The 27632-nt window shown below is 61.1% G+C and overlaps 1 protein-coding gene across 1 annotated transcript; it reads left to right on the forward strand.

The window, feature by feature from the left end:
- Window positions 1-27590, forward strand: LMOD1 (leiomodin 1). The gene is made up of 3 exons (XM_061383758.1): window positions 1-445; window positions 24904-26352; window positions 26866-27590. Exons 1-3 carry the CDS (start codon window positions 185-187, stop codon window positions 26890-26892), a joined length of 1737 nt encoding a protein of 578 aa, XP_061239742.1. The 5' UTR covers window positions 1-184; the 3' UTR covers window positions 26893-27590.
- The last annotated feature ends 42 nt before the right edge of the window (window positions 27591-27632 follow it).

Raw genomic sequence — 27632 nt, forward strand, 5'->3', positions numbered from 1 at the left:
CCAGGTCCACTAGCCCTAGGCTCCCTGCTGCAGCTCCCAGATCACACTTGGGCACCTGTGTGGGCCGGGCGGGGGGAGCGCGGCCTGGACCACCGGGGTCTGCTGCATCCAAGCCAGCACGCAACCTGTCCCAGCCCACCCGGACCCCTGCCGCCCCACAAGAGCCGCAGCCCACCTCTCCAAGATGTCCAAGGTAGCCAAGTATCGCCGGCAGGTGAGCGAAGACCCTGACATCGACAGCCTGCTGTCCACCCTGTCCCCCGAGGAGATGCAGGAGCTGGAGAAGGAGCTGGACGTGGTGGACCCGGACGGGAGCGTCCCCGTGGGGCTGCGTCAGAGGAACCAGACTGAGAAGCCGTCCACGGGCGCGTACAACCGGGAGGCCATGCTCAGCTTCTGTGAAAAGGAGACCAAGAAGCTCATCCAGAGGGAAGCGTCCGTGGATGTGAGTGGGAAGGGGGTGCGGTGGGCGGGGGAGGGGGCGCGATGCGGCGGTGGGGGCGCGCTTTCCTGGGAAGCAGACTCCCTGTTGGCAGAGCACTGTCGCCGCCTGCACCCCTCTTCGCCGTCTCCTGGAGCAGAGGCCAGGTGTGCCTGGGCACCAGCACCCACGCATCACGTGAGGCTGCTGGCTGCCTGGGGGCGGAGGCACCCTTGGGTGGGCTCTGTCAGCTGCCTCCTCCTGGCTCCGCACACCTGGCTGTTTCCTCCCGTTCCTCCCACCCTAGACCTGCCAGCCCCTCTTAGTGGAGCAAGGCTCACTTTCCAGCCCCTGGCTGCCTCGCGGCCTGTGGACCGTGTGAGGCGACAGGTCAGCTGGGCGTCCCAGGGTGGGCTCTGCGCCTCCACCCACGGCTTCCGTCTCCGTCCCAGGGGCGTGGGGTGTGTGCTTTCTGGAGGGGCCTCTGGAGGGGGCAGCCCCTCTTTTGGGGGTTGGGCCGCTTGGCTGCAGGATGAGCTGTTTCCCAGCCTCTGGGTGTTCAGCGGCCGGGAGGGGACAGAAGAGGGCAGGGGTTGCTGCTGGCTGTGTCCGCCGCTTCGGGCCGGCTTCCGCAGAGTGGCGTTCTGTTCTCCTGGGTCTCTGCCTGTGATCACAGCGGGGCTTTCCTGGGACGAAATAGCCTGGCCTCGCCGGAGGGTGACTTTGTCCGGGTCAGGAGTGTCTGGTGGGAGACCCTGCTCAGCGACCCCCGCCCACCTCTTTGTGCGCCCTCCGCTGAGGGGCCCGCCCAGCTGGGACAGCAGCCACAGAGCCCATGGAGGGCACGTGTGGCCCCCTGAGGGTGGGGAGCTGGGGCCCCATCTCTGCCCTGCTCCCCAGCCTGGGCTCAAAAATTTGCCAAGATACTGGGAGGGCGGGAGCTGTTCTGTGTCATGCAGAAATATCAAATCGTATGCTGGGCACCAGGAACTAGCAGAGCAATAGCATCTTAGGTCAATTATACTTCAGTTTTAAAAGTCGGGGAGCCTAAGGGGAGCCAGGAGCTTATTATCTTGGGGCAAGGTCCAGGCCCAGCTCTGTGGTGCTGGGTAAATGCTAAAACCCCGAAGGGAAAGGCGGCGGGGTGGGACATGCTGCAGGGGCTGTGCCTCGAGGGGCTGTCGGGACCCATGGGAGGGGAGTGAGGTGCCCCTGGCACTGGTGCTGCTGTCCAGGCCCCGCTGGGCCCCTCAGTCCCAGGCCCTGAGCTCTGAGCCCACGGCTGCAAAGGTCTCCGGCCGCACAAAACAGTCCTGATCCGAAGCAAGGCGTTCAGGCCGCAGAGCCGGAAAGGGCTCCCATGCACCTGGAAGTTCCTCCGGCGGGAGCTGCCCATCCTGGCCGGCCGTGGGCACCAGGTGGACACTCGTCTCGCGGGCAGAGCCCGAGTCGGGGGACACGGTGGTGCCTGGTCGGGGAGGTGCCCCTGGGCTGTTTACCTTGGGAAGAGGCCCTCAGGCCCCCAGCGCCTTCTCCAGGCTAGGCTCCTGGAGGTGGGCAGAGTCCCCTGTGTCACTTGGGGGTGGGAACATGGGCAGGAACCTGGGGCATGGTTTGGTCAGCACGCTCAGCCAAACAGGAGCCTGGTATGAACGTGGCTTTAAAATACCCAGTCTGAGGACCAGTGTCCCTCGCTGGGACCTGCCTTGGTCTCCTCATCCCCGTCATGGGGGCCAGTGTGACCAGCTGGTCCAACTCCTGGGCCAGTGTGAAGCCAGAGGGACTGAGGCACGCAGAGCACTTAGCGAGCTGGGGGGCCGTGGACACGCGGTAACCGGCGCTCTGACCTGGTCAGCTCGCCGGGTCAAGGGGCCCGGGAGCTGGGGAGCCAGCTGGAGGGTCAGGGGACTGGCGACCGGCGGGCGGGGCAGGGCTGGGGTGCCTCTGGAGGAGAGAGTAAGGCGCCGACTGCAACTGACCTGATGACAGTGTTGAGGCTGTGGGCGTGCTTGTGAAAGGATGCTTGTCTTCTAGATGGGAATATGAAATACCTACGGGAGAAAGCCTGCTGGGGTCAGGGAACTTGTTTCAAGGACTGTGGCAAGGGGACTGGGCAGAGCATCCACTGGAGGACAGGTGCGCGTGCCGGAGCTGCTGGGAGACTGCGGGGCGCTGTCGTGTTCGCCTCTCTGCTTCTGTGGGTGTGCTTGAGATTTTCTGTAGTAAAATGGTGGCCGTTTTTTTTTTAATAGACAGAAACCAAGAGTGGAAGGCGGGCCCAGCCTGCATCCTAAGCTCTGGCTCTTCCTGAGACAGGGCCCTGGACAGGGCCCCCAAGTTCTGTACGCTGGCTGTCGGGTGGGGTGGGTCTAGGCTGTGGCAGAGACCTTGCTCTGCTTCTTCCGCACCGCCTGCTTCCTCTGGGTCAGCTCTCATCTGTCCTTGGGTCTCAGGCGCCACAGCCTCCAGGGAGTCTTCCCTGATTTCCCCCGCCCCCCGCAGGGTCCGGCCCCCGTCTGATCTGAGCGATCCAATCCCAGGCGTGCCCACCTGATCCCAGCCCATGCTGCCCTCCTGCCACGCTGTTTCTGAGTCTGCCGTCTCATGCAGCTCCTGTGGGTCTGAAGGACAGGCTAGCTCTGTCTGGAGAGCAGGGGTCAGCAGGCCCCTCCCTCCCCTAAAGCCGGGGTGTGGGGGGGTGCCGCCCCTGTCCTCCTGCCCAGGTAGGAGATGGCCGGCAGGTGTGCAGCCAAGAGTTCAGTGAAACCCTAGTCCCAGCTCAGGTTTCGGGAACCGGATCCCACCGGTCAGCTGCGTGCTCTCTTTCCTTCCCGAGGGGGAGGGGACCTCCCACCTGCCCCTTCGCACCCCCACGTGGCAGGGCCGGGATTAGCACCTGCGCTCAGCCAGGAGCGGGCAGCTCAGCTGGCCTGGAGGAGGCCTCGGTGGGTTCCCCCTTGGGGTAAACTCCAGAACTGACCGGAGGCCCCCCGTGAGCCACTGCGCCCACGCCTCCACACTCACTCGGTCGCTGCCCCACAGCCCCCAGCTCCAGACTCAGTCCCCCTCAGTGTCCGCAGTACCCCCGCTGGGGGATGTGGAGGAGCAGGGCGGCCCCAGCCCTTAGGCTGCCCTTTGCCGAGAGCCCTGGGTGGCACGGCTCCTTGCTTAAGGAGATTAACCCCGATGGGTACACAACCAAAATAGCCTGGAGGCCAGGCAGAGGGGAGGAGAGGGGATAGGAGGCGGGCACCAGGCAGGCCCAGGTCCCACCCTGGACCGAGAGCCGCCTCCACCCGTCCGGGCTGAGAAAGAGCCACTGACCATTTCTTAAACTAGGTGGTGGGATCCGGGTGAGTTTGTTTTAATCACTGTTCTCACTCATGTGTTATGTAGTTTCTTCCGTCTATGTAGAATATTCAGTTTAGTGAATTTTGAGCAAGTGAAGCTTGCTCACAGCCTTCGACTGCTCCTGGGGGCTGCTCCTCCCCAGCAGGGGTTCAGCTTGGTCCAGGGGATAGAGGGGAGGGGGCAGGACCACGGAGATCTGACGCTGGAGAAGCCCAGCAGTGCTGGGGGCGCAGATGGGCAGAGTGGGATGAGTGTCCCACTGGCCAGCAGGAGGTTGCTACCAGCATCGGGCAGGTGGGGGACTCAGGGTCCCCAGGGTGGGAACAGAGCCCACACTCACCGTCTGCCCCCCACCCAGGAGGCCGGAACATTTGTGTCAGACCACAGCTCAGCTGGGCCCAGGGTGCTCGGAAGACGGGATCCAGGCCACTGCGCTCACAGCAGCCGGGGGAGCAACAAAGCATAGCTCAGTGGAGGGGGCGTCGGGGGGGTAGTTACTGCTCGACGCCTGCCAAGTTGGATGAGCAGGAGTAGTCTTTCCAGATCATTCTGAGCTTGTTTACTAGATCGCTTCTGGTGTAGCTGGTGAAGGAAGAAAGGGTCTGGATTCGGAGTCTGTGCCCCCAGGGCTGACTGGGGTGGGGGGCGCCGCTGGTGTCTGGAGCCCGAGGGGTCTGGGCGTGACTCTGCTCCGGCCCCTGACCAGCTGGAGAACTCAGCTGCTCCCCTTAGGAAGGGAGCTCATACTCAGTGCTCAGCACTTCCTGGACCATCAGTGTGGCTCCTTGAGTCAACAGCGTTACCTGTCAGATGACCTTGGAGGGGACCGTGACCTTGGAGGGACTGTGATGGGCGCTGGACATGGCACAGAGACTTCCCCTCCCCCCCAATCCTGCAGATTTCAAGCCTGGGTTTGCGCCAGATCAACTTTTTCTCAATCTCTCATGAGGTCACACAATGCCCTGCTGGGGGCAGCGAGGGGCTGAGGGTCGGTGTCCGGGAGGCCAGTGGGAGGAGAGTGTTTCATCACTTCCTGCCCCCCCCCACCCCATGGCCTGGTTCCTTGAGCCTCTGCCTAATTATTTCATGCTCAAGGGCCGAGTCCCAGGGCTGGATGCGAGTGGGGCGGGGGAGCTGGAGGAGGTTTTGACTGTGAGCCCTCCTTGTCTCTGGGATCCCTGCAGAAAAGACCCCCTGGTTGTCAGGACGCTGTTCACAAACAACTAGGAATTGGACACCCTCCTGCCCACACCCTCCGCCCCTCTCCCACCCCCACCCCCAGGGGGGTCCTCGGCCCTCCGCCTGTCACATCCTCAGCCTGTCTTCCACGTCCCACACGGGGCCAGCAGGACCCCTCCTGCCCTGAAAGGAGGACCATCCCAGCACAGAGGGTGGCAAGCTGGACGTCAGGGCAGGATCTCCAGAGGCAGCTGGACTGGGGCTCAGACCTGCCCTTTGCTCTCTGAGCCCGGGATGCTCACCCACGAGACAGAAGTCATGCCCATCACCAGTCACAGAGGCACGTGGCAGGCTGGGGGCTGGGGAGCTGGAGCTGGGGCTGGGGGCGCCACCCTCTCTCCAGTCCCTATAGGCAGGGTTCACGGACCGTGTTTGTGTTTCTAAGGGGGCAGGCAGATTCCACCACATCATTAACTCTCCAGCAACCACGTGAGTTCCTAGCAGGCACTTTCTAAATCCTGGGACACAGTAGTGAGGAAGACGGAGGGGCTGTGGTCCTGAGCTCATGTTCTAGTGGCTGAGATGGACAGTGCTTGTACAGACCATTCACAGCATCTTCACACAGCACAGGTAACATCTGTTTGTTGTAAAGAATGACCTAGTTTTAGGAAAGCGTGTAGGACCGACCTTCTTGGTGGGGGAGATTCCAACCAGGCACCAGGGAGACATCGCCCAGAGGTGACAAGCAAGCAGGCAAGGGGTGGACTGAAGGGTCAGCCACAGGCGATCCAGAGGATAGGGCAAACGCAAGGCCTGCAGCGGGAGCAGGGACAGCCGTCAGAGGCCAGCCAGGCCTGTGACTGGAGTAGGGGAGCCCTGGGCCAGGGCATGGATGAGACTGGGAGTAGACTGGGTTCAGGTGAGGTGGGGAGGGGCTCAGGCGGTATAGGAGGGTCAGGCAATGCAGGAGGTTCAGGTGATGCTGGAGGGTCAGGTGAGGCAGGAGGTTGAGGTGATGCAGGAGGTTCAGGCAATGCAGGAGGTTCAGGCAATGCAGGAGGTTCAGGTGATGCAGGAGGTTCAGGTGATGCTGGAGGGTCAGGTGATGGAGGAGATTCAGGTGATGCAAGAGGTTCATGTGAGGCAGGAGGTTCAGGCAAGGCAGGAGGTTCAGGTGATGCTTGAGGTTCAGGTGATGAAGGAGGATCAGGTGATGCAGGACGTTGAGGTGATGGAGGAGGGTCAGGTGATGGAGGAGGTTCAGGTGAGGCAGGAAGTTCAGGTGAGGCAGGAGGTTCAGACAAGGCAGGAGGTTCAGGTAATACTGAAGGTTCATGCGATGAAGGAGGGTCAGGTGAGGCAGGAAGTTCAGGCAATGCAGGAGGTTCAGGCAATTCTGGAGGGTCAGATGAGGCAGGAGGTTCAGATGATGCTGGAGGGTCAGGTGACGCAGGGCATCACAGGTCAGCCTGGGGAGCTCCCGGTGTTGGAGGGTTTTGAGCAGGGGAGAGATGTGATCTGATCTCAGTTTTTGGAAGCATCCATCATTCTGCCAGCTGCATTGTCTGCAGGAGGACAAGATTGGAGCTGAAGGGTCTGGCAAGAGCTCAAGGATGGTTTGGGGAGAAGTGCTTAGATACGGGAAATGCTCTTCAGGTAGCACAGCCAGCCCTGACTGAACTTTTGGGGTCCAGAGAGGAGTGGGGGGCCCAGTCCGGTCTGACCCAGGGGTACATCTGGTGCTGTTTATTGACGTGAGCTGGGATTTGAGGTGAAGGGTGCTTGATGAGTTCAGCAGACCCCACAGGGAGTGCTGGGTCGGCAGGTGCAACTCCGAGTCGGAGTCTGGGAGCCCGAAAGGGGAGGTGATGCCGAAACTCCTGAGCCTGGAAGAGGCACTGAGGGAGCAAATGTGGGCCAAGGACCCTGTCCCTCCAGCAGGGACTCTGACTCACCAACGTTTCGGGTGCTCGAGGAGGAAGAGGGGCCCTGAAGAAGCCTGGGGAGGGAAACGGGCTCACGGGCTTGGGGCGGGCGTACCCGCTGCTTCCGTTCCAGCTGAGAGACGCAGTAAGAGGAGAACAAGAGGCGCTGTGATCACTGGCAAGACGGGAGCCACCAGCAACCGGACAAGATGCGTGCGCGGGCACGACTGGGGGCTTCCCTGGGGTCCAGGGGTTATGACTTCGCCATCTAATGCAGAGGGGTGTCGACTCCATTCCTGGTCAGGGAGCCAGATCACACATGGCTCTGGGTCAAAAAAACAGAGCGTAAACAACCGAAGCAGTATTGACACAAGTTCAGTAAACACTTTAAAAATGGTCCACATCCAAAAAAATCTTAAAAAATAAAATAAAACAAAGAGTGGACTTGAGGAGGATGCAGGGAGGGGGGAGGCCTGCAGACAGGACCTGAGAAGCTTCCTTCCGACAGGAAGTGAAGAAATGCGCACCAGTCAGGGGTCAACATGGATGCCAGGAGTGTTTGTTTAAAAAACGGGCTGTTACAGCGTGTTCTGTGCTATGAGGAGGGTCGGTAGTGGGGGAGACCCTCAGGCACATACGTACTGTGGGGTGGGGGGTCGCCTCCCACACTGAGGGGGCACAGCGCGGCGAGTGTGGGGAGCGGCAGGGGGCTCGGCCTCTCATGTGTGGCCGGGTGCCCGTGCTGCTCTGGGGGGCATGGGGTTGCCGACCAGGGGCGACTGGTGGGCAGGAGCTGGGAGGCTGTGGTCAGAGGCCCCGAGAGAAGTGCTCAGTGGTTTCTGTATGCCAGGAAGACACGAAACGCCCCCAACGGGAAACCCGGCCTGTGAGTGCCAGCAGCACCAGCTGCCAGAGCTGCCCCCAGGCCCAGCAGTCCATCGCCTCCAGGGCACTGATCCCTGTCTCCAGGCCACCATGCCCAGTGGTGGCCAGGGGGGTGGGCCAGGCCCCAGGCTCCCTCCCTGCCGGACGGTCACTAGTACGCAGCCTCGAGGGAGCTCCGAGCCTTAGACAGCTTCACTTTCTTTCTTCCTTTTATTCTTCAGCATCTTGTCTATGTCTTCTGGACAAGAATGGAGTTTTTTCTAGCATGTTTGTATTGAAATATAAAATACATACAGAAGTGTACAAAACATGAATACAGACTTCCCCGATTCTCACATAGTGAGCAAGAGCCAGTGTGAGAGCCAGCCCTCCTCCCTGCCCCGAGGATTTTGCGCGCTTAGAATCATATTTTAAACTGTAGAGTGCGTCCTGTCATCCATCTTCACATTTGTGAGACAGCCATGCAGCTTGGTTTGATTTTCACCGTCACTGCCGTATCTCTTTGTAAGAGTTTACCGTGATTTACTTGTCATTGAGCAGTTGACGGGCGCATGGCTTGTCTCCACTTGGATGGTGTTACAGACCATGCTCTTATGAACACTTTTGCGTGTTTTTGAGTGCCCCTATGATTTCATTTCTGTTGGAGACAAGCCTACAAGTGGAATTGCTGGAACACAGAATGCATAATGGAGTTTCCATCTCTTTACTGGTGAATGGAGGTGATCCTACTTAGCCTGGAGTCTCTGAGCATGGGGCAGAAAAGCTTGCAGAGGTTCTCACCCAGTGATCTGTGGACGGCAGGCATTTAGTCACGCGATGGCCCTGGCTGTCACTTCCCCGGGAGCCCATCTTTGAGGGCAGCCGGATGCCTTTGCATCCTGGGGCACCACCTGCCTCATCCCAGGCCAGGCCCTCTGCTCAGACCTGGAGCTGCACTGAGGCCCCTGGACTCTCTCGGAGAAGGAGGCCTCTTCATCCAAGGCAGCCAGACCCGCCTCCGCGTTCAGACCCTTCAGCTTCACCTCCTTCCCCGTGTAGCTTCCGTCTTAGTCATTCTCAGCGTCGACCTCGCTTTTCACTCTTGGTCCCTGCCTTCCGTCACCCGCCTGGATGAGACTCACCCTCTGGCCCGCCTGCCCAGCTGCGTCTCAGACCTGGAGAGAACCACACGGCGGCTGTGTCAGGGTGTGTCAGGGCCACTGTGGGTGGAGCGTGGCCTCAGCCAGGCCCTGAGCCCCCTCTGTACTCCCTCGCTTCTTACAGAGTCAGCCTTACCCCAGCGCTCCACACCCCCCAGACCCCGGGGTTCCGAGCAACTGGAAGCCTTCGGGTGAGAATAGCCTCACGTTCCTCTTCTGCTTCCTCCAGACCCGTCGGCTTCTGAGGGCGTAAGGGCCCCCACCTCCCGTCTCACCCGGGAAAGACGGGCCAGCTGCCGGCTCCTCCAGCACCCTGCGCCCCACACGGCTGTCTTCTCTCCAGGCCTGCTTCTCTCTCTGTCTCTCTCTGTGTTTCTGTCTCTGCTCTCTTCCTGCCCGCCACCCCCACAGGACCTAGGATGCGCTCCCCACCCCCTGGGCACCCTCCTGGGCACGTTGGCTCGGCGGGTCTGGTCCGTGTGCTTCCTCTGCCCCCCGACTCCGCCTCGCCCCTCGATGCTCAGACCAGCCCTCTGGCTTCCTTTCCTCTCCAGCTGCTCCCGCCCACCTTCCCTGGGGTCCAGACTGCGTTGTGCGCAGGGCCTTGCCCTCCACCCGGCCTGCCTGCCCACTAGCCCAGATCTCCATTCTGAGTCCAGATGGTTCACTTGCCTCCTGGACTCTTCAAGTGTCTCAAGTTCAACTGGTCCAAGAATAAATTAATCATCACCGCCCTGGAGCCTGTGTCCCCTCCGCCTCTGTGCTCTGCTGAACAGGGGGTTGCCTCACTCTCTGCTGTGCCCCCAGTTCTCCTGGCAACAGAACCCTGATGCCCTGGCCTCCCGGCCCCGTCATCCACCCCGCTCCCCACCCCCCATCCCTCCCCACTCCTCTGTGTGCAGGGCCAGCTCCACACACACCCACACACAGCCGAAGGCTGAGGGGACAGAGGAGGAATGAGTGAGTGCCCTTCTCTACCTGCTTGACGGGACTTGCAGAAGTTATCAATTCATCTGTGCTTTTTGGAGATTATTGGAAAACATGACTTTGTGTCCAAAGCCTCAAATGGAGAGAGACTTGGCGTGATCCGTTTTTTCCAGTTCCTGTAACAATCTGTGGAGTCATCCACGAGTTTACCCCCTGGGGCCCCCGCGCCCAGAGAGGCCCAGCCCTGTGTCCCCCTCGGTTTGTTCTGGACAGAGTGAGCCTCAGCGACTCAGTTTTAACTTCCATTCTCTCCTTCTCTGATTGTCTCTTACCGCCCCCCCCTCCCCCGCCCCAGGGACCCGAGGTCACAGGCTGCATATTTAGCCAGACCCACCGAGTTCTCCTCTGATCTCGGGGCCCCTGAGACACACTGAAGAGGGGATTAGCGACCAGCTCCACGTTCAGCCGGCTGGGCTGTCGGCACCCGTCACCGGCTCGTCCTGAACTGTCTGCAGGGCCTGGCGCTTTGCCTGTAGACCCGGAGCAGGAGGCGGCTCCTGCAGAGAAGCGGCTCCAGGCAGGCCACCCCAGAGCCCAGCGCGGCCTTGTCATGGCCTTGCAGGCCTGCCCACGGAGAGGCTGGGGTCCGGACATGCCGGTTCTGACCCAGGCAGGCACGCCGTGCCTCCTGAAGCCAGACGGTGAGGCTGGAGCGAGCAGGGAGCAGGCCCTTAGAGACGAGGATCAGATTTCCCTCCAGGGCTCTGCAGGAGGACCAAGCCCTGCAGACAATTAGCCTCACGACTATTTCCTCAGTTCTCCCAGAGATGCTAAATAGCTGGTCCCGATCTAAACACAGAGGAAAGAAACTAATTCGCTACATACGCTGGACGCCTCAGGGCATTCTCCTGCAGTCCCCACGGACGTGGGCGGACGATTTGCCTTGACCTTTGATCTCTGCCCCAGAAGGGGTGAGCTGTTTTGCTTGTACCAAATGTCCCCAAGATGGATCATCTCCCCTACTCCAACGGCAGAGGACTCCTCCTTCCGCGCCCTGCCCCTGTGCACTATTTGGAGATCATGCGCACTATTGCTGAGCCACCAGGACAGCGTCCACTAGTGACCCAAATGCCGAAGACACCAGTGTCCAGCGGCCGGGGTTCCTGCGAGTTGGGGGAGGCGGAGGCTTTGTGTTTTACTCCCTACCCTGTCACTGGAGGTGCTGTTTCTTCAAAGAATAATTTATTTTAAACTTTTTATTTTGCACTGGGTTATAGCTGATTTACAATGTTGTGATAGGTTCAGGTGGACAGCAAAGGGACTCAGCCGTGCGTGTGCACGTGTGCACGCTCCCCCACTCCCCTCGCAACCAGGTTGCCGCAAAACATCAGGCAGAGCTCCCTGGGTGCTGTGCGTGGGGAACCGTGCTTGTTGGTTATTCACATTAAACACGGCAGTGTGCACCTGTCCGCCCCAAACTCCCTGAGTAGCCCTCCCAGCATCCTTCCCCCAGATCTCTCCCTGAGTAGCCCTCCCGCCATCCCCCCCCAGATCCCTCCCTGAGTAGCCCTCCCAGCATCCCCCCCCAGATCCCTCAGGCTCCTTTCCTGACCCTGTGAGTCTGTTTCTGTTTCCTAAGGAAGTTCATCTGTGTCATTTCTTCACAAGATTAATTTATAATTGTGGTGTCATAAGGCTTATTATGCTGCTGCTGCTAAGTCGCTTCAGTCGTGTCCGACCCTGTGCGACCCCAGAGATGGCAGCCCACCAGGCTCCCCCGTCCATGGTATTTTCCAGGCACGAGAACTGGGGAGTGGGTTGCCATTTCCTTCTCAATGCATGAAAGTGAAAAGTGAAAGTGAAGTCGATCAGTCGTGTCCGACTCTGTGCGACCCCACAGACGGCAGCCAACCAGGCTCCCCTGTCCCTGGGATTCTCCAGGCACGAGCACTGGCGTGGGTGCCATGTAGACGATATCAAAACACAGGGGAAAGAGAGGAAACAACCCGTGACTCCTGCCCCGTTAGCTCAGCGAGGCAGCTGTGGTCACGTCTCGGGGGCAGGTGTGCGCACACGTTTTCTTTTGTCGCTGAGGTCACTTCATGCACAAACACACACACTCACACGTGTGGTCTCCTGCTTATTATTATTACTCTTTGCTCATCACTTGATAGTCGTCACTTTCCCACATCACTAAAAGTCCTTCCTGAACATCACTTTCAGGGCCATTACCCTCCATTGTCCAGCTGGGCTGAGCCATTTGCCTATATTTGGACATTTCCATGGTTTCCAATAAACGCACTTTCCCAGTCCCCAAGTGGATCCTGGACACAGGCTCCTTCCCTTGGCCTTTGGCGTCCGTCCCTGGAGACACGGAGCCAAACCCCAGGATAAACAGAGCTGTTCACACACTGTTCCCAGCTGAGCCCCGTGGACAGATGGGCGAGACAGACTCGGGAAGGAGAGGAAAAACAGCCTGGACGCGGGAGACTCTGGGGCTGATCCTCGCCCCAGGATAGGAGACGAGCGGCTCCCCTGAGCTGTTGGTAGAGGCTTGAGGTCCTGCCGGGCGGCAGCTGCTCACCCCGGGACCGGGTCGTCTCTGCAGTGTGAAGGGGCAGCCGCCCACCCTGGGACCGGGTTGCCTCTGTAGCGTGACGGGGCGGGCGAGCGGGCTTCTCTCGGTAGTGGGAACAGAAAGTTGTTCCTACTGACAGAGAGGACAAGGTTCCAGCCTGGGAAACTGCAAGTGTGGGAAGATGTCAAACGGGACACCCTGGACACCCTCCTACTTCTGAGAACCCAAGGGCCCCCCAAGGCCCCAAAGCCCAGGCACCAGTTCCCACCCCAGAGGAGCAGAGGATGGGGTCCCGGCCCCGCAGCCGCAGGCAAGCTCTGGGACGTCCTGGGACGCCGCCTACCAGCCCCAGCCGTCTCCCACGGGCTTCCCCACACACCACCTGAGTTCCCTCGCATCAGTCTTGCAGTGTAGACAGGATAGGCAGGGTTTAGCCTGCTTGTCAGACACAGGAGCCGGGGCCAAGGAGGTCACCCAGCTGCGACGAGGGAGCATCTCCAGTGTTTCCTCCTGACTTCACGTCAGCAGGAGAAAGAAGCCTCTTGACCTCCATTCAGGGCCTTCCCTCGAGCTCGGTGCAGGCGGTGTGCCTGCCGTGGCAGGGGCTGCGTCTGGACCTGCTGGCCCGGCCACCTCGCCCTCAGGGGTCCCGGGTGGGCTCCTCCCTGATGCAGACCCAGAGCTTCGCCAGCTCCCACCCACCCCTAAGGCCCCCCAGCTGTGGTCGCTCCACTTGCCCCTCCCGTGACACCGGGTCACTGAGGGTCTTTAGGAGTCACACGAGCCCTTGTTACTTAGGCTTTGATGCTCATCACAGATGGGGAGGAGCGGAGGGAGGAAACCGCCCACACCGAGCAGGTGTGATCACTCTGGACTGGCCCTGCTCCGCATGGGACTGGTCCCCGTGCAGGCTGGGGCGGAGGGCGACAGTCATCAAACTCCTAGGGCTCAGTGGGGAAGAGAGTGTGAAGCATCTCATCAGGAATTTTATAGTGATCACAGGTAGAAATAATTTTGGGATGGGTTTAAAACATTCATTTTTATTGATGCTTTTAAAACACAGGATTTATTAGAAAATCTTGTGATCACCCCTTCCTGTGTGTGTCCCTCGGGCATATCTTCACAGAGACGAATCTGCCGTGGGCCGGGTGCGCACATGTGTGTGCCCACTGGTGCGTGTTCTCGGGATGCTGGGAAATGGCAGGATAGGATTGATTCAAGGTTGTTCAGTCAATGCTCAGAAACATCGATCTGTAAGGTTAGTGACTGCCCCTTCTAATTCAGGGACACTGACACTTCAGCACACACATTATTCAAGTTCACTTTGCTTGTTTTCTTTACTTTTTTCAACGTGGCTACTAGACCATCGAACGTCGCTGGTGTGACCCCCATTATGTGTGCACTGGATTTGTTGCCGTTGTTTAGTCACAAAGCCGTGTCCGACTCTTCTGCGACCCCGTGCTGTGGGATTTCCCAGGCAAGAATATTGGAGTGGGTCATGGGCTGGTCTAATATAGTATTTTCAAAAACGGTCCCAGGCACATAGGCTCATTTTATATATTCAGTTCTTTGTCTAGTCTTTATCCTTTAGAAATGAAAGCAAGAGGAGATAAACACAGTGTGTAAAATAAGATTTTGTTCAGTATAACCTTTCTATCATTGTTTCTGTGATTAAGAGGAAGACCTCTTCTAATTATCGTTAAATTTTTATTGTGATAATTCATATACCATAAAATTCAGCCTTTTAAGTGTGCAATTCGGGGGTTTTTTAAACTAATTCACTAAGCTGTGCTACCGACTCCATTCCCTAATTCCAGGATATTTTCGTCAGCCCCAGAATAAACCCCGCACCCACCGCAGCTCCTCCAGCTTCCTGCCCCCAGATCCCGGCGACCCTCCCTGTCTCCATGGCTCTGCCTGTCCTGACGGTCCCTGTAACGGAGACGCACAGCACGGGTGGTCTCGGGGGCTGGCCCCTTCTCCTTACCGAGCTTTCAGGGCTCACCTGCGTTGGATACAGCACTTTATTAGTCTCATGGCTGAACGGTACCGGCTTGTGTGCGGACAGCGCACTGAGTTTGTCCATCAGCAGCGGAAGGATGTCTGTGCTGTCTCTGCTTCTGGCCTCTGTGAGCTGTGCCGGTGGTGAGCATCTGCGTGTGCTCTGGCCTCTGTGAGCGGTGCCGGTGGTGAGCATCTGCGTGTGCTCTGGCCTCTGTGAGCGGTGCCGGTGGTGAGCGTCTGCGTGTACTCTGGCCTCTGTGACCGGCGCCGGTGGTGAGCGTCTGCGTGTGCTCTGGCCTCTGTGAGTGGCGCTGGTGGTGAGCGTCTGCGTGTGCTTTGTGCGACGGGTCTGCGTGGACTGAGGCTGTGTGTCACCTAGGGCTGGGCTTGCTGGGTCAAAGGGCGATTCAGGGACTGCCAGCGGCCTTCCAGAGTGCTGCAGCATGAGCTGACTTTTCCCGCAGCCATCCTAGCTGGGGAGAAGCTCTCCTCAGCGGCTTTGCTGACCTCAGAGGACACAGGTTGACTTCAGGAGACAAGGTGGCCTGCCCTCGAATGCCCGCCCTCTTCCTGGCCCTCCTCCAGTCGCCCCTCATCCTTGTGGCTTCACTCTTGCTCCCACATTTGCCACCCCCAGATCTGCCTCTCAAGCCCAGGCCTCTCTCCCGAGCCATCTGGCTTACAGGTCACACTGGGTCATCCTGGACCAGGAAGCCATCATTTCATGTTCCCCAGCCCCCACCCCACCCCCACGTCCCCCATCCCCCACCCCACCCCAGGTCCCTATGCCCCCCACCCCACCCCTACGCCCCCCAGCCCCCCTACTCCATCCTCCTCCAGATGGTTTAAAGCATCACCACCTCTCCAGCCAACTGAGATGGAAGTCCTGACACCAGTCCCCACTTGACCAAAACTTGTCTGCTATGCTGAGTGGGCGTAGAATTCGCCTCCTCGTGGGCACTGCTCAGCCTTAGCCCAGGTCACGTCGTGCAGAACTGTCTCCCTGGCACACAGGCTGACTGGCCCCTCCCGTGTAAACATGCGCCTTTCCGTCGCCTGTCCTGTGAGGCCCACGCGTGCAGTCTGGGGTCTGCAGTGACCTGGCCTCAGGGTGCAGTTCCGGGCTCAGCCTCTCCAGGTGTAAACCCCCAGGCGCGCTGTGCCCCGTCGGACCGTCCCACAGGAGCGTCCTCGCCTGCCTCCTGTCCCAGCCAAGCCTCTGCAGGGGTTCCCTGGGAGGCTCCAGTCCCATCCCCTGCATGACGAACAGCGAGGCTCCCGTGTGCCACAACTAAACAAACAGACTGGAAAACTAAGTGGCCCTCGCCAGTGAGTTCCGGACTCTCGGGTTCAGCCTGCCGGGGGTGGACGTGGGCCCGCGGGGCAGAGGGCAAAGCCACTTGTTTGTTTCTACAAGCGCTTCCCCGGTTTCTCCAAAAAAGGGTTTGCTACAAGCTTCTTGCCATGAGTCACCAGACCAGTTGGCCAGAGACTCAGGTCCCTGAGGACCGCAGAAACACCAGGCCGGGCCTTCAGGGTCGAGGAGCCGTGGCCAGACCCTTGCTTCTGCCCAGGAGGGGGCTCCGAACCGTCCTGGGGGGCGTCCTGCCTGGGGCCGGCCCAGCACAGCCATGGCCCCCACCGACCGGAGCCCCCTCCTCTGCAGGGAAGCGCCCGGTGACACCAGACGGGCCCTCCCTTCTTTGTGAGGCTCTCGGAGCTCCTGGCAGGGGTCAGGCCCCAAAGTTGCCCCGGGCAGGTCTCCCTGCCCTGGTTGGCAGTTCCTGTCTCTCTCATGGAGTGCTGGCCCTGAGGACACTGGGCAGCCAAGGGGTAGAGTCTGCTGAGGTGCTCTGTGTGAGGGCCGGGCCGCCCCCTTTTCCAGAAGCTGCTCTCCGTCCCTCCACTCACAGGGCAAAGTGGATGCAGAGCTAGCCTGGCTGCAGGCTAGATGGTGTAGACAGTGCCCTGGGGCCCAGGTCCACAACCTCCCACCATCCGGGGAAGTAAAAATGAACTGTTTGCACTGGCCTAGGAGGCGGTGCCCACACCCCTCCAGCCCTTCTGGGAGGCCCGATATTTATCACTGACTTCTTAATCACTGGAGCTGGGCCAGGCAAGGGTCGGGCTTCATGGAGGGTCCCGGCACAGTGCGGCCAGGCTGCGTGATGCGGTCACCGGCCACCTTTGTCCACCCACCCCCCGCCCCTGGCCTAAGGTATCTCGGCTTTTGCTTTTTTCTTTTTCTATGAAACTGAAATATTTATTTGACAGCACTGGGTCTTCGTTTTGGCAAGTGGGTTCTAGTTCCCCAGTCAGGGATCACACCCAGGTCCCCTGCATCGGAAAAGCAGAGCCTCAACCACTGGGCCACCGGGGAAGTCTCGGAAACGGAAATATTTAAAGGCAATTTATTTTGTGTGTGAAACAACTTTTGTTTTTTTTCCTGATCATAAAAGTAATTCAGACCTTATCTGTTTGTTTGGAAAAATGTTAGACGGCCAGCTCCTAATACACACCAGATAAACCTGGCGGAACTCAAGGGCTGTACTGAGACCCCTCACGGTTAAGGTTGGGGTGAGAGATTATCAGCAAAGAGGAGCAGGAGCCTTCCGGGCAGTGGGAGCAGCTCTGCAGAGGCCCATGGCGGTGGCAGGTGGGCAGGCGGGGGTCACGGTTTCTCCCATGGGGGCCGATGGGGGGCTGGAAGGTCCGTGCCCAGAGAGGCCCGAGGCTGTAGTGGGAAGTGGGACCTGGGGAGGGCAGGCCCTGGGAGCGTCTGCAGCGACCCTGGTGACGGCAACAGGAGCCTGGACCAGAGGTGCACGAGGGGGCTGAGGGGTCGGGGGTTAGGCAGTCGAGGCAGGACCTGGCTTGGGTCCAGCGACGCCCCTTCCAGCTAAGCTCAGGCTCCTGGAGGGTCCCGGTCAGGCAGGTGACCCGCCTCACTCTTGCCCACAAACCTTCCTTGGCAGTGATGGGGTGAGAACTGTCAGTGGAAGGCGGCTCCAGCCCAGAGGGGAGCCCCTGGGAAAGCAGCAGGGAGCCAGCCGGTGGGCGCCTGGCCTAGGGGTCCGGTCCTGAGGTTCACGGGTCTCGTTTGGCACACTTGGTCTCTCCCCGCTGCTCTGCCTTTCGGACAAAGCGGTAAAGGCTGAGCATGAAATGTCAGATGGAGTAGGGTGGCTGTCAGGGCCCGGCCTCTGGCCTCCCACTGCGCCTGGGGTGGCTCCTGTTCACAGGCTCCTTCATGGCCGTCCTGGCGGCAGCTCTGAGCTGCTGGCCCATCTGCCTCCCAGCTCCCACCTTCCCCCGGCTCTGAACGTCCTGGAGACTGGGGCCTAGCCAACCCAGGGCCTCTGGGCTTCTGCTGGGCTGGGCCTGCTTAGGGGAGGCCATGAGGAGCACAGCGGCCCCCTAGCTGTCTGTCTTTCCACAGGACTGTGGGCCCCCTGTGTCCTCGCCCAGCAGCCTGCCTCACTCTGCCCACATGTCAGACCCATGGCCTCAGTGGTTCTGGGCTGCAGGAGTGGCGGGTCAGGGTCCTCAGGACTGACCACCCAGCCCCGGTCATCCCGTGTGGCCCTCCTTACGCACACAGGCCCTGGGCGTTTCTGTCTCAGCGCCCGCCGTGTGGGAAACTAACACAGGAGGCGGAGATGGGGGCACAGACCCACTCCTGCAGCAGCTGAACAAGAAGCCCGATGGCTTCCGACCTTCGTTCCCACCAGGCTGCGTCCCCCTCTTGCCAACCTACCTTAGCAGAGGCCTGGGCACCCCCCCAGTCTAGACGAGGCCGTGGGCACCCCAACAACAGTCTAGCAGAGGGCATGAGTGCACCCTAGTCTGGCAGAGGCCGTGGGCACCCCCCCCCAGTCTAGACGAGGCTGTGGGCACCTCCCCAGTCTACCAGAGACTGTGGGCCCCCCTAGTCTAACAGAGGCCATGGGCACCCCCCTAGTTTAGCAGAGGCTGTGGGCACCTCCCCAGTCTAGACGAGGCCGTGGGCCCCCCACCCAGTCTAGATGAGGCCGTGGGCACCTCCCCAGTCTAGCAGAAGCCGCGGGCAATCTCCAGTTTAGCAGAAGCTGTGGGCACCACCCCCAGTCTAGCATAGGCTGTGGGCACCGCCCTCCAGTCTAGACGAGGCGTGGGCACCCCCCCCCCAGTCTAGAAGAGGTCATGGGCACCCCCCCAAGTCTAGATGAGAAATCCAGGGGGACCAGGGATGGGACTGCCCCCCGCGTGTCCCCCACCCCTCGGCTCCTTGGGGGACTCCTGCCCTGCCATCCCCACACCCCAGGGCTGACCCTCCATGTGTCCCAATCTTGGGAGCCCAGGTACGTCCTGTGCTTTGGCCACTCCAGGAAGGGTGGCGAAGAGGCACAGGAGATCTGAGCTTGACTGCCAGCTCCCCTCGCTCCCCTCCTCCAACACGCCATCCGCAGAACCTGGAAAATGTTAGCACTAACCCCCGGAGCCTGCTCACCCTGTGCACACTCTGTTCAAAAGTGGCAAGTGCTCTGTGTTTATCTCTGAGGCTCTATGGTGATGCGACGGTCGTTCGGGCAGACACAGGCTCATGGGGACAGTGCGGCCCATGGGGATAGTGCAGCCCGAGACCCTCAGGGAGGCCATCCCAGGTGAGGCTCCCGAGTGTCCTCCTGCTGAGCCTGAAGCTCAGCTCACTCTGCCTGCCTGGACAGACAGCTGGACAGAGTGCTCAGGAGTAGCTGGACGGACGGCTGGTGTCAAGGCCTCAGTGCAGAGTTTGGGAAGCAGGATGCTGGGTGGAGGGGAAGAGGTTCAGACCCCAGGGCTGGAGGCCTGGCCTCCACGGGGGACTGTGTGGTCTTGGGCTTCAGCTTCATCTTGTGTGAACTGGCGACAATGACAGCCTCACGGAGCCGCGCTGGGGCGGGGGCAGCCACCGTCTGGACAGCGGGTGTCGGAGGTTCCCTGGCTGAGGGTTCGGAGAGCAGGGTGTGTGTGGGGGGGGCGACAATGCCCTCCACACGTGACCGAAGCTGGGAATGCTGCCAAGGTCCTCACTGGCAGGACACTGGGGGTCCCCCCCATCCTGGCCGGGCAGTCCCCAGGTGGCCCTGCTAAGCCCAGCCCCTCCAGGGCGGCCCCTCTGAGCCCCTTGCCCGCAGTCCCTGGGCTCAGAGCCCGCCAGGCTCCAGGATGCCCTGGCACGAGGCTCTCCTCTGTGCCCGAGGGGCGCGCATTCCAGGGCAGGCCCGCGGGTGGAGCCAGCACACGGCCTGTCCACCCACGGGCGGCAGGCTGGGCCCAAGCCCTCCCCTGGGTCCACGTGGACTGCTAGGGGACGATGCCCCCAGCCGCCCTCCTGACAGGCCCTGACCCGGTGCGGCCTCGTGCCGGGAGCTGGGAACGTGGGGCATCCCGGGCCTCAGACAGTGAGGGAAGGCTCCATGACCCACAGTGCGGGGCCCAGAGCCCAGCCAACCATGGAAACCCCACTCCCTGCCCCGCTTGCGGGGGCCAACCAGCTGCCAGTTACGGGCTGGAGCTGAGCATGTGTACAAGCCCTGAGCGCCCCAATTATGCTTCCAAGGAGAATGCCTGCCTTCCCTGGGGTCCCCCAGCTCCAAGCCGGTAGGGTTTCCTGCAAAGCCAGCGAACACTGCCCGTGCAGCAGGCAGAGTTTTTTCCACAGCCCCCGGGCCTGCGGCTTTATCCAGGAAGCTCAGCTGTGGCAGAGCCACAGTTCGGTCCAACGAGCTGGCCTCGGCCTCCCCTGAGGCTCCTGCCCACAGACCCCCAGGGACATGGGCACCTCCGCCCCCCCAACCCCCAACCCCAGGAGCACCCGGAAGAGCTTCCCCCAAGGCAGCGGACTCCCTCGGAACTGAACTTCGGGCGAGCCCAGGCTCCCGTGCCTGGAAAGCAAGGGGGCTGGAGGGAGTGAGCACCCCAGGTCCCCATAAGTCCCAGCCCTGCGCTCCCCCTTCCTGTGGTCACATCAGCCTCCAAGGGAGCTGCCCTCCCAGGGGCCAACAGGGCCCCCAGCCTGTGGCCAGCTCCCCCATCGCCCCCGTCCTGCCCAGCTCCCCCATCGCCCCCGTCCTGCCCAGCTCCCCCCATCGCCCCGTCCTGCCCAGCTCCCCCCATCGCCCCGTCCTGCCCAGCTCCCCCCATCGCCCCCATCCTGCCCAGCTCCCCCCATCGCCCCCGTCCTGCCCAGCTCCCCCCATCGCCCCCGTCCTGCCCAGCTCCCCCATCGCCCCCGTCCTGCCCAGCTCCCCCATCGCCCCCGTCCTGCCCTCCCGAGTAGACAGAAGACCCTGACGGCTGCAGGGACTGACATCGGGGTCCTCAGGGGCCAGAGCCTCCCAGGAAAATGGGGTGGGGCGGACATGAGCCCAGCTGTGAGACCCCGAGGGGCTGGTGGGGAGGGCGGGAGCAGGACAGGAGGGAGAGCTAGGGCGGTTGAGCTCGGAGCAGGAAGGCCCCCGGGTGCTCTCCCAGGGCGGTGGAGCCAGAAGCAGCCCGGGAGAAGAAAGGCTGACATCTAAGGCGCCCTGCCCTACCCCGAGGCTGTCAGCGTCCCCAGGACTTCGGTGAAGGCTGGGGACAGGAGCTGGCAGTCGAGTCCTTGCCCCTGACACAGACCCTCAGGCCCCCACGGCCCTGGGGACACAGAGCGTCTGGGCAGCGTCTCCGGGTCCTGCTGGGAGGGAAGGGCAGTGGTCAGCCTCGCGGCCGTGCCCCGCCTGAGCGAGCAGAGCTGGTCCTGCACCCCTGCACTCCCACTCGCTTTGGAGATGTTCCCCAGGCTCTCCTCCCTCTGGGGGCCTGCAGACGTCTCCTGTAGGTGTCTCGGGCCAGGACCACTCCTCCTCAGGGGACAGGTCACAGGAAGGACAGAGAGGACCTGGGCTTGCAGGGCACGTGTGGGTGGCCAGGCCTGAGCGAGGGTGGCCATGGGCAGAGGAGGGCTTGGCCTCTGCCCCCAGGGTTCTCACCTCTAGGGACCTCCTGACAGACAGGCTCCCTCTGTCTCCTACTTTGGCAGTGCAAGTGGGAAAGGCTCCCTGTCCAATCAGACAAGACTCCAGGAGACAGGGCAGCTGGGGCCCGAGGGTCACAGACACTGCGTCCCGCCTGCCGGAGACCTGTCGCCGGGTCCTGGCCAAGCGAAGGTGCAGACCAAGGGCCTGAGGGACTCGGGAGCCAGAGCTGCTTCTGACCCTGACCCTGACCCACTGCAGGCCTCTGCCACGCTTCACAGGGCCTCAGAGTTTTTCCGAGGTCATCCTTTCCACTCTCCTGTCTCCAGGAGGAAGTCCCAAATCACCCCCGTGGCTTCCCTCGACCCGAAAGCATCACTGCCTAGCCTTGTTCAGAGGCCTGCAGACCTTTGCCCATGGAGGTCCCGTCCCCCCACCCCACCCTCCCAGTGGAGGGGCCGGGGCAGAAGCACAGCAGGATGCACCCCCAGCTCTGGGCTGGCTTCTCCTCAGATAAGCGGGGAGGAGCTGCTGCCCAGAAACCAGCCCTGCAGGGCGCGGGCCACTTCTCCTTTTAAGGCAGCATCTGCGTCCTCAGCCCCAGCCCCATCATTCCTGACTGTGTGGAGGAAACGATGATTAATCAGTAACCCCCGCAGCCCCCGCCACCGCCTGGTTTTCATTAGGTTCTTTTTAAAGGGCTGGTGCAGCCCCTCTGGAGCAGACACGCAGCAGGACCCAGTCCAGGAGGTGTGGGGGAGCCCGTGAGGACAAAGGCAGGGGGAGTCAGAACACGGACCTGCTGGGGGCGGGCGTGGGCACCAGGAGGCAGGCTCATCCCTGCTGGCAGCGGGGATGGGGGGCTTTGCCCCACAACCCCTGGGGAAGGTCGGAGGTTACATCAACTTGGGGGCCACTAGTGAGACAGGCTGCAGCCTGGGTTCTCCTAAACACGGGGTGAAGCCAGCCAAGCTATCTCTCTGGATCCCCAGGTCCCCCTCCCTAGGTGAGGCCCGTGAGCACTGTGGGAACTCTGGGGGCAGCGGGCAGCAGGGCTGCCCATCTGGGGGCCTCACCTCCGTCTGGGGCCAAGGGCCCCAGGCCCAGCCTCAGCCTAGGTCTTCGAGTGGACAGCATCTGTGATGGAGCCACTCTGAACCTGGGGGGCCAGGGGGCCAAGGAGCTACCTGGCCAGGCTGTAGGTGGGTGGTCTGAGCATCCTAAAAGGGTGACTGCAGACACCCCCCACACAGCAGGCCCCTCGCCCACCTTGTATTTGCAAGCTTCTCTCCCCCTTTTGAATCAAGGCACGGTCACACCCGTCCTGCCCAGGCTGAAGCTGCTCTAAAGGGTCACCTGGTTCCGCGAGCCCAAGAGTGAGTGGGTGGAGGGGGGGCCTCCGGGCTGTGCGGTGACCCAGGCCTGCGGGGCAGGAGGAGGGAGTGTGCATTCCAAGGCCCTGGCTCACCAGGCCCCATGCCGCACAGAGGAGCCAAGGATGCCGGCTTCTAAATACACCCCGGGCCAGTCCCCTGAGGGCTGTACTCGCGGCCCAGAACACACTGTTTCCACGGGACCGAGCAGTCCCCCTCTGGGGGCGTGGCGGGGTGGGGAGGCTCAGAATGCGGTGGTGGGCTTCCAGCCCCCCAGCGGCTCCTAGAGACAGCACATGTCCCAGCAGTCAGGCCATCGTCCCCCTGCTAAGGGCACGGGGCATCCAGGGTGCCAGCTGCTCTGGAGTCCATCACACTCAAACAGTAAGCCTAATAATTCATCCTAGGCAACTCAGCTGCTCCCATGGCTCTCAGAATAAGGTGCTGACTTCACGCCCCTGCCTCCAGCTCAGCACAGTGGCCCCCCACGCCGCCCATCTCAGCAGGACCCGGTGGATCCCAGGCTCCTCACAGACAGCAGTGGTCCTTCCTTAGCAAAGTCCTTACTGGGAAAAGAAGGGAAATAATGTGGGCTTCTCAAAAAGCCATATATATGTGATATAAAGGAACATCCCATATTGTTACCGTCAGACCACAGTCTTCAGGTTATAAATAACCAACCCCTGAAAACTTCACAATGTCTATACAATTTTTTTTTTTAAAGATGTCATATGCACTTGGTTTGCTTTTAAAATAGTAAATGAAAACTTAATAAGGTCACCTGGAGAAGGAAATGGCAACCCACTCCAGTACTCTTGCCTGGAAAATCCCACGGATGGAGGAGCCTGGTGGGCTACAGTCCATGGGGTCGCAAAGAGTCAGACACGACTGAGCGACTTCACTTTCCCTTCGTAAGGTCAGCTGAGTCAGGAGGTTAACTTCCTTCAGGTAGGAATGCTGGTCATAACAGATTTGATTTTCTGTGGATTCTGTTTCCCTGGGCACTGCCAGCTAGGTCGTTTGTCATCTGAGGTCACTTAGAATCCACACCTGTGGCGTTTTCTGGGTCAGCGTGAGGGGTGCAGGGCTGTACCTGGGTGGGCTGCCCCCCTGTGCCCTGTGGACGGACTGGCTGTCCCTGTTCTCCACTCTGGATTCTTACAGGCGTCTCCTGATGAAGGTGCTTCATGATAGCTCTGAAGGAAATTTCTAAACAATAAAATGTGTGTCGCAAATGGAAAACAAACAAACAAAACCACGGCCTGGGAACCGCGTCTGGGAACGCGCCCCTTCCCTCCTCTGACCCCAGGCCCGGCTGCCACGCTGCTGGGGCTCGTGGGGACTGTGGGGCGCAGAGCCCCCTCCCCTCCCCTCTCTCGGCTCCCGAGCTGGGCAACTGGGCAGAGCGCCTTCCAGGGCTGAGATAGGAGGCGTGGCGACCATGCCTTGACTCAAAAGGGAGAGATGTGCTCGAAAATACACACTTCTTTGTTGTTGGGTTCCTATTTCTGCGAAATGAGGATGGTAGGCAGGATCTGTAAATATCCCTAACTGAGAAAACAAAGCACGATCGGGCCTTTGTTGCTCTCTCCAACCATTTTTTCCTTTGGAAAAGTCTTGGCTGTAAAACCCCAGGACCTGAGACTCACTTGACCTCCTTGGAGCCAGGCAAGGCCCCGGGGCTCCTGCCCAGAGCACAGGAAACATGGATGCCCATGAACCCAGAGATCAAGACAACTGATGTGTGAATGAATACTGTAAAAAAATCAAGTGTCATGCAAAAAAATCCAAAGATGGACAAAAGAGTAAAATCTCAAGGAAACATAGCAGCAGCCTTGGGGACGTTCCCCTTTGCCTCAGGTTGCAGCAAGACCGAGCAGGTCCCCCATCCCAGCTGCCCGAGACAGAGAGGGTGGCTCTGGGCCTGAGGTCTGGGGGTGAGGGCTGCAGCCTCCAGGGCTCCCTCCGGGACCTCACAAGGCGGGGTTTTGAGTCCGATGTCAGCGGGGGGCTCCGCACGCGACCCCAGCCCCACAAGGGGCTGTCAGCGGAGACCGTCCGGAGGTCCCCACACTGTCCCTGGGCGCCTTCCTCTCTCTCTGCAGCCAGCTCCTCATGTTTATTTTTCTTTTCTGCATTCTTAGGAGGGCAAGCAAGTGGAGACCAAGACAGATGCGAAAAAGGGAGAAGACAAGGGTAGAGATGCTGGCAAGAAGCCCCTGGGCCCCAGACGGGACTCAGACCTGGGGAAGGAGCCCAAGAAGGGTAGCATGAAGAAAAGCATCTCAAGGGACAAGGACGAAGCTGACGGCAGGAGTGCAGAGAGGCCCAAGGAGGAGAAGCTCGTCAGGGGCCTGGAGAAGGGCAGGGTCAGGGCCGTGGTGGACAAGAAGGAGGCCGGGAAGGAGGGGCCGGCCGCCCCCCGGAAGGACGAGGAGAAGCAGAGGACTGTGAGCAGAGACAAGGGCAAGAAGGGCGAGCAGCCCGAGGCGGCGAGCAAGACAGCAGCGCCCGAGAAGGCCAAGGGGCCGCGGACGGGCGAGGACACCCGGGCGGAGGCCCAGGAGTCGAAGGGGGGATGCAGGGACAGGGCCGCCAGGCCAGAGGACGAGAAGGCCAGGAAGGAGGAGCCCCACGAGGCAAAGGCCCCCCGAGAAGACAGCAAGACCCCAGTGCCAGAGAAACCCACCCCTGGTGCCCCTGCGAAGCCTGCCGATGGGCCCGCCAAGGCCGAGGAGGAGGCGACCCCCAGCATCTTCGATGAGCCCCTGGAGAGGGTGAAGAGCAACGACCCGGAGGTGACTGAGGTGAACGTGAACAACTCGGATTGCATCACCACGGAGATCCTGGTGCGCTTCGCCGAAGCGCTGGAGTTCAACACGGCCGTCAAGGTCTTTGCCCTGGCCAACACGCGGGCGGACGACCACGTGGCCTTCGCCATCGCCATCATGCTCAAGGCCAACAAGACCATCACCAGCCTGAACCTGGACTCCAACCACATCACCAGCAAGGGCATCCTGGCCATCTTCCGGGCCCTGCTGCAGAACAGCTCCCTGACCGAGCTCCGCTTCCACAACCAGCGTCACATCTGCGGCGGCAAGACCGAGATGGAGATGGCCAAGCTGCTCAAGGAGAACACCACGCTGCTCAAGCTGGGCTACCACTTCGAGCTGGCCGGGCCCCGCATGACCGTCACCAACCTGCTCAGCCGCAACATGGACCGGCAGCGGCAGAAGCGGCTGCAGGAGCAGCGGCAGGCGCAGGAGGCGCAGGCGCAGGAGGCCCAGGCGGGGAAGGCGCTGCTGGAGGTGCCCCAGGCCCGGCCCCCCGCCCGGGGCTCCCCCAGGCCCTCCCTGCAGCCACCCCCCAAGGCTGCTCCCAAGAACTCGCCGGGCAAAGGGGGTGCCCCGGCCGTGCCCCCTCCACCGCCGCCGCCCCTGGCACCCCCACTCATCATGGAGAACCTGAGGAACTCGCTGTCCCCGGCCACCCAGCGGAAGATGGGCGACAAGGCCCTCCCCGCCCAGGAGAAGAACTCCCGGGACCAGCTGCTGGCAGCCATCCGCTCCAGCAACCTCAAGCAGCTCAAGAAGGTGGGCGCTCCTGGCCACAGGGCGAGGCTGGGGGGTGGACCTGCACTCCCTCCAGGGCGTCTGTCCGTCCTCCCAGGAGCTTCCTCTAGCCCGTCCCCCATGTTTCTCCCGCAAGTGGAGAAGCACCTTCAGACACTTCCTCAAAGTCTTCCCATTCCCCAGGCCCACATGGCCTTTGTTTTAGAGGGGTTCTAATCCCCTCTTAGAACCAGTCAGGCCCTAGAGGTCAGGTCACCCCAAAGGTCTTCAAGAGATCGTCCGTCCCTGGAGAGCCGGCTTCTCAAAGCTCCTCCTCCAGGCTGACCCCGCCCCTCCTGACCAGGTCCCTCCTGAGACACAGTGCAACCTCGACAGTCCCCCCAGTCATCGGATGGCGTCAGGTTTTTACAGAAAAGGGAAAGGGCCTCCTCTGCCTGCAGCTCCTCTGTTTGAGAGCCCAGGAGGAGAGGAGGGCAAGGCATCCCAGGCCCCCCTGGAGCCCCCTCCTCTAAGCCGTCTGCTCTGCCCTGACAGGTGGAGGTGCCCAAGCTGCTGCAGTAGGCCCGGGCTGCCGGCGCCGCCCGCCACGCCACACCTGCCCAGGCCCCGCTTCCCAGGGCCGCACGGACCCCGCCCACCACGCCAGCTGCCCTGCTCTGGACATCCCTGCCCTGCTCTGGGGAAGCTGGAGGCCGCGGCCACTCCACGAAGGGTATCTTCTCCCCTCGCTTCTTTTCTTGTCTCTGGCGCTCTCCACCACTGTCTCATCCCTGGAGCCGGCGGTTCTGGACGAGAAGAGTCCTACTAGCACGTGACCGAAAAGACGACACCCCTGGAGCCTGAGTGGCTGGCCAGCTGCCAAGGCCTAGGAGCTGAGAGGGGGGGTCCCTCAGGGGTCATGCGACGCATGGGCCCACTGCCCCCAGGGCCAGGATTCAGGCCTCTGAGGAGCCCTGGGGGCAAGCCCACTGGGCTGGTGGCTCCCTGTGTGGGGCAAGGGTGTAAGACTGGAGGGCCAAGGGCTCAGGGGAGAGGGTGGAGGCGCTGAGGATACCCCAAACCCCTCCCCGCTAAGCAGAGGACTTGAGGGGCATGGCCTGGTGGGGGGTGGGCTGCGGCAGGGGGAGAGGACAGACAGCCGCTGTACCTGAAGACTGGATGCCAAAGCAGACGTTCCCTCACACTCACCTGCTGCTGTTCAGATAGCTGTGATCTGTCCTCCGTGAGATTTTATAATATATACGAGCCTTCAGCTGTGAGTGGCCGTGCCCACCTGGGTGCTGTCCCCAGAGTCCTGGCGC

This window comes from Bos javanicus, chromosome 16 (assembly GCF_032452875.1).
Source record: "Bos javanicus breed banteng chromosome 16, ARS-OSU_banteng_1.0, whole genome shotgun sequence".
Classification (NCBI taxonomy): domain Eukaryota; kingdom Metazoa; phylum Chordata; class Mammalia; order Artiodactyla; family Bovidae; genus Bos; species Bos javanicus.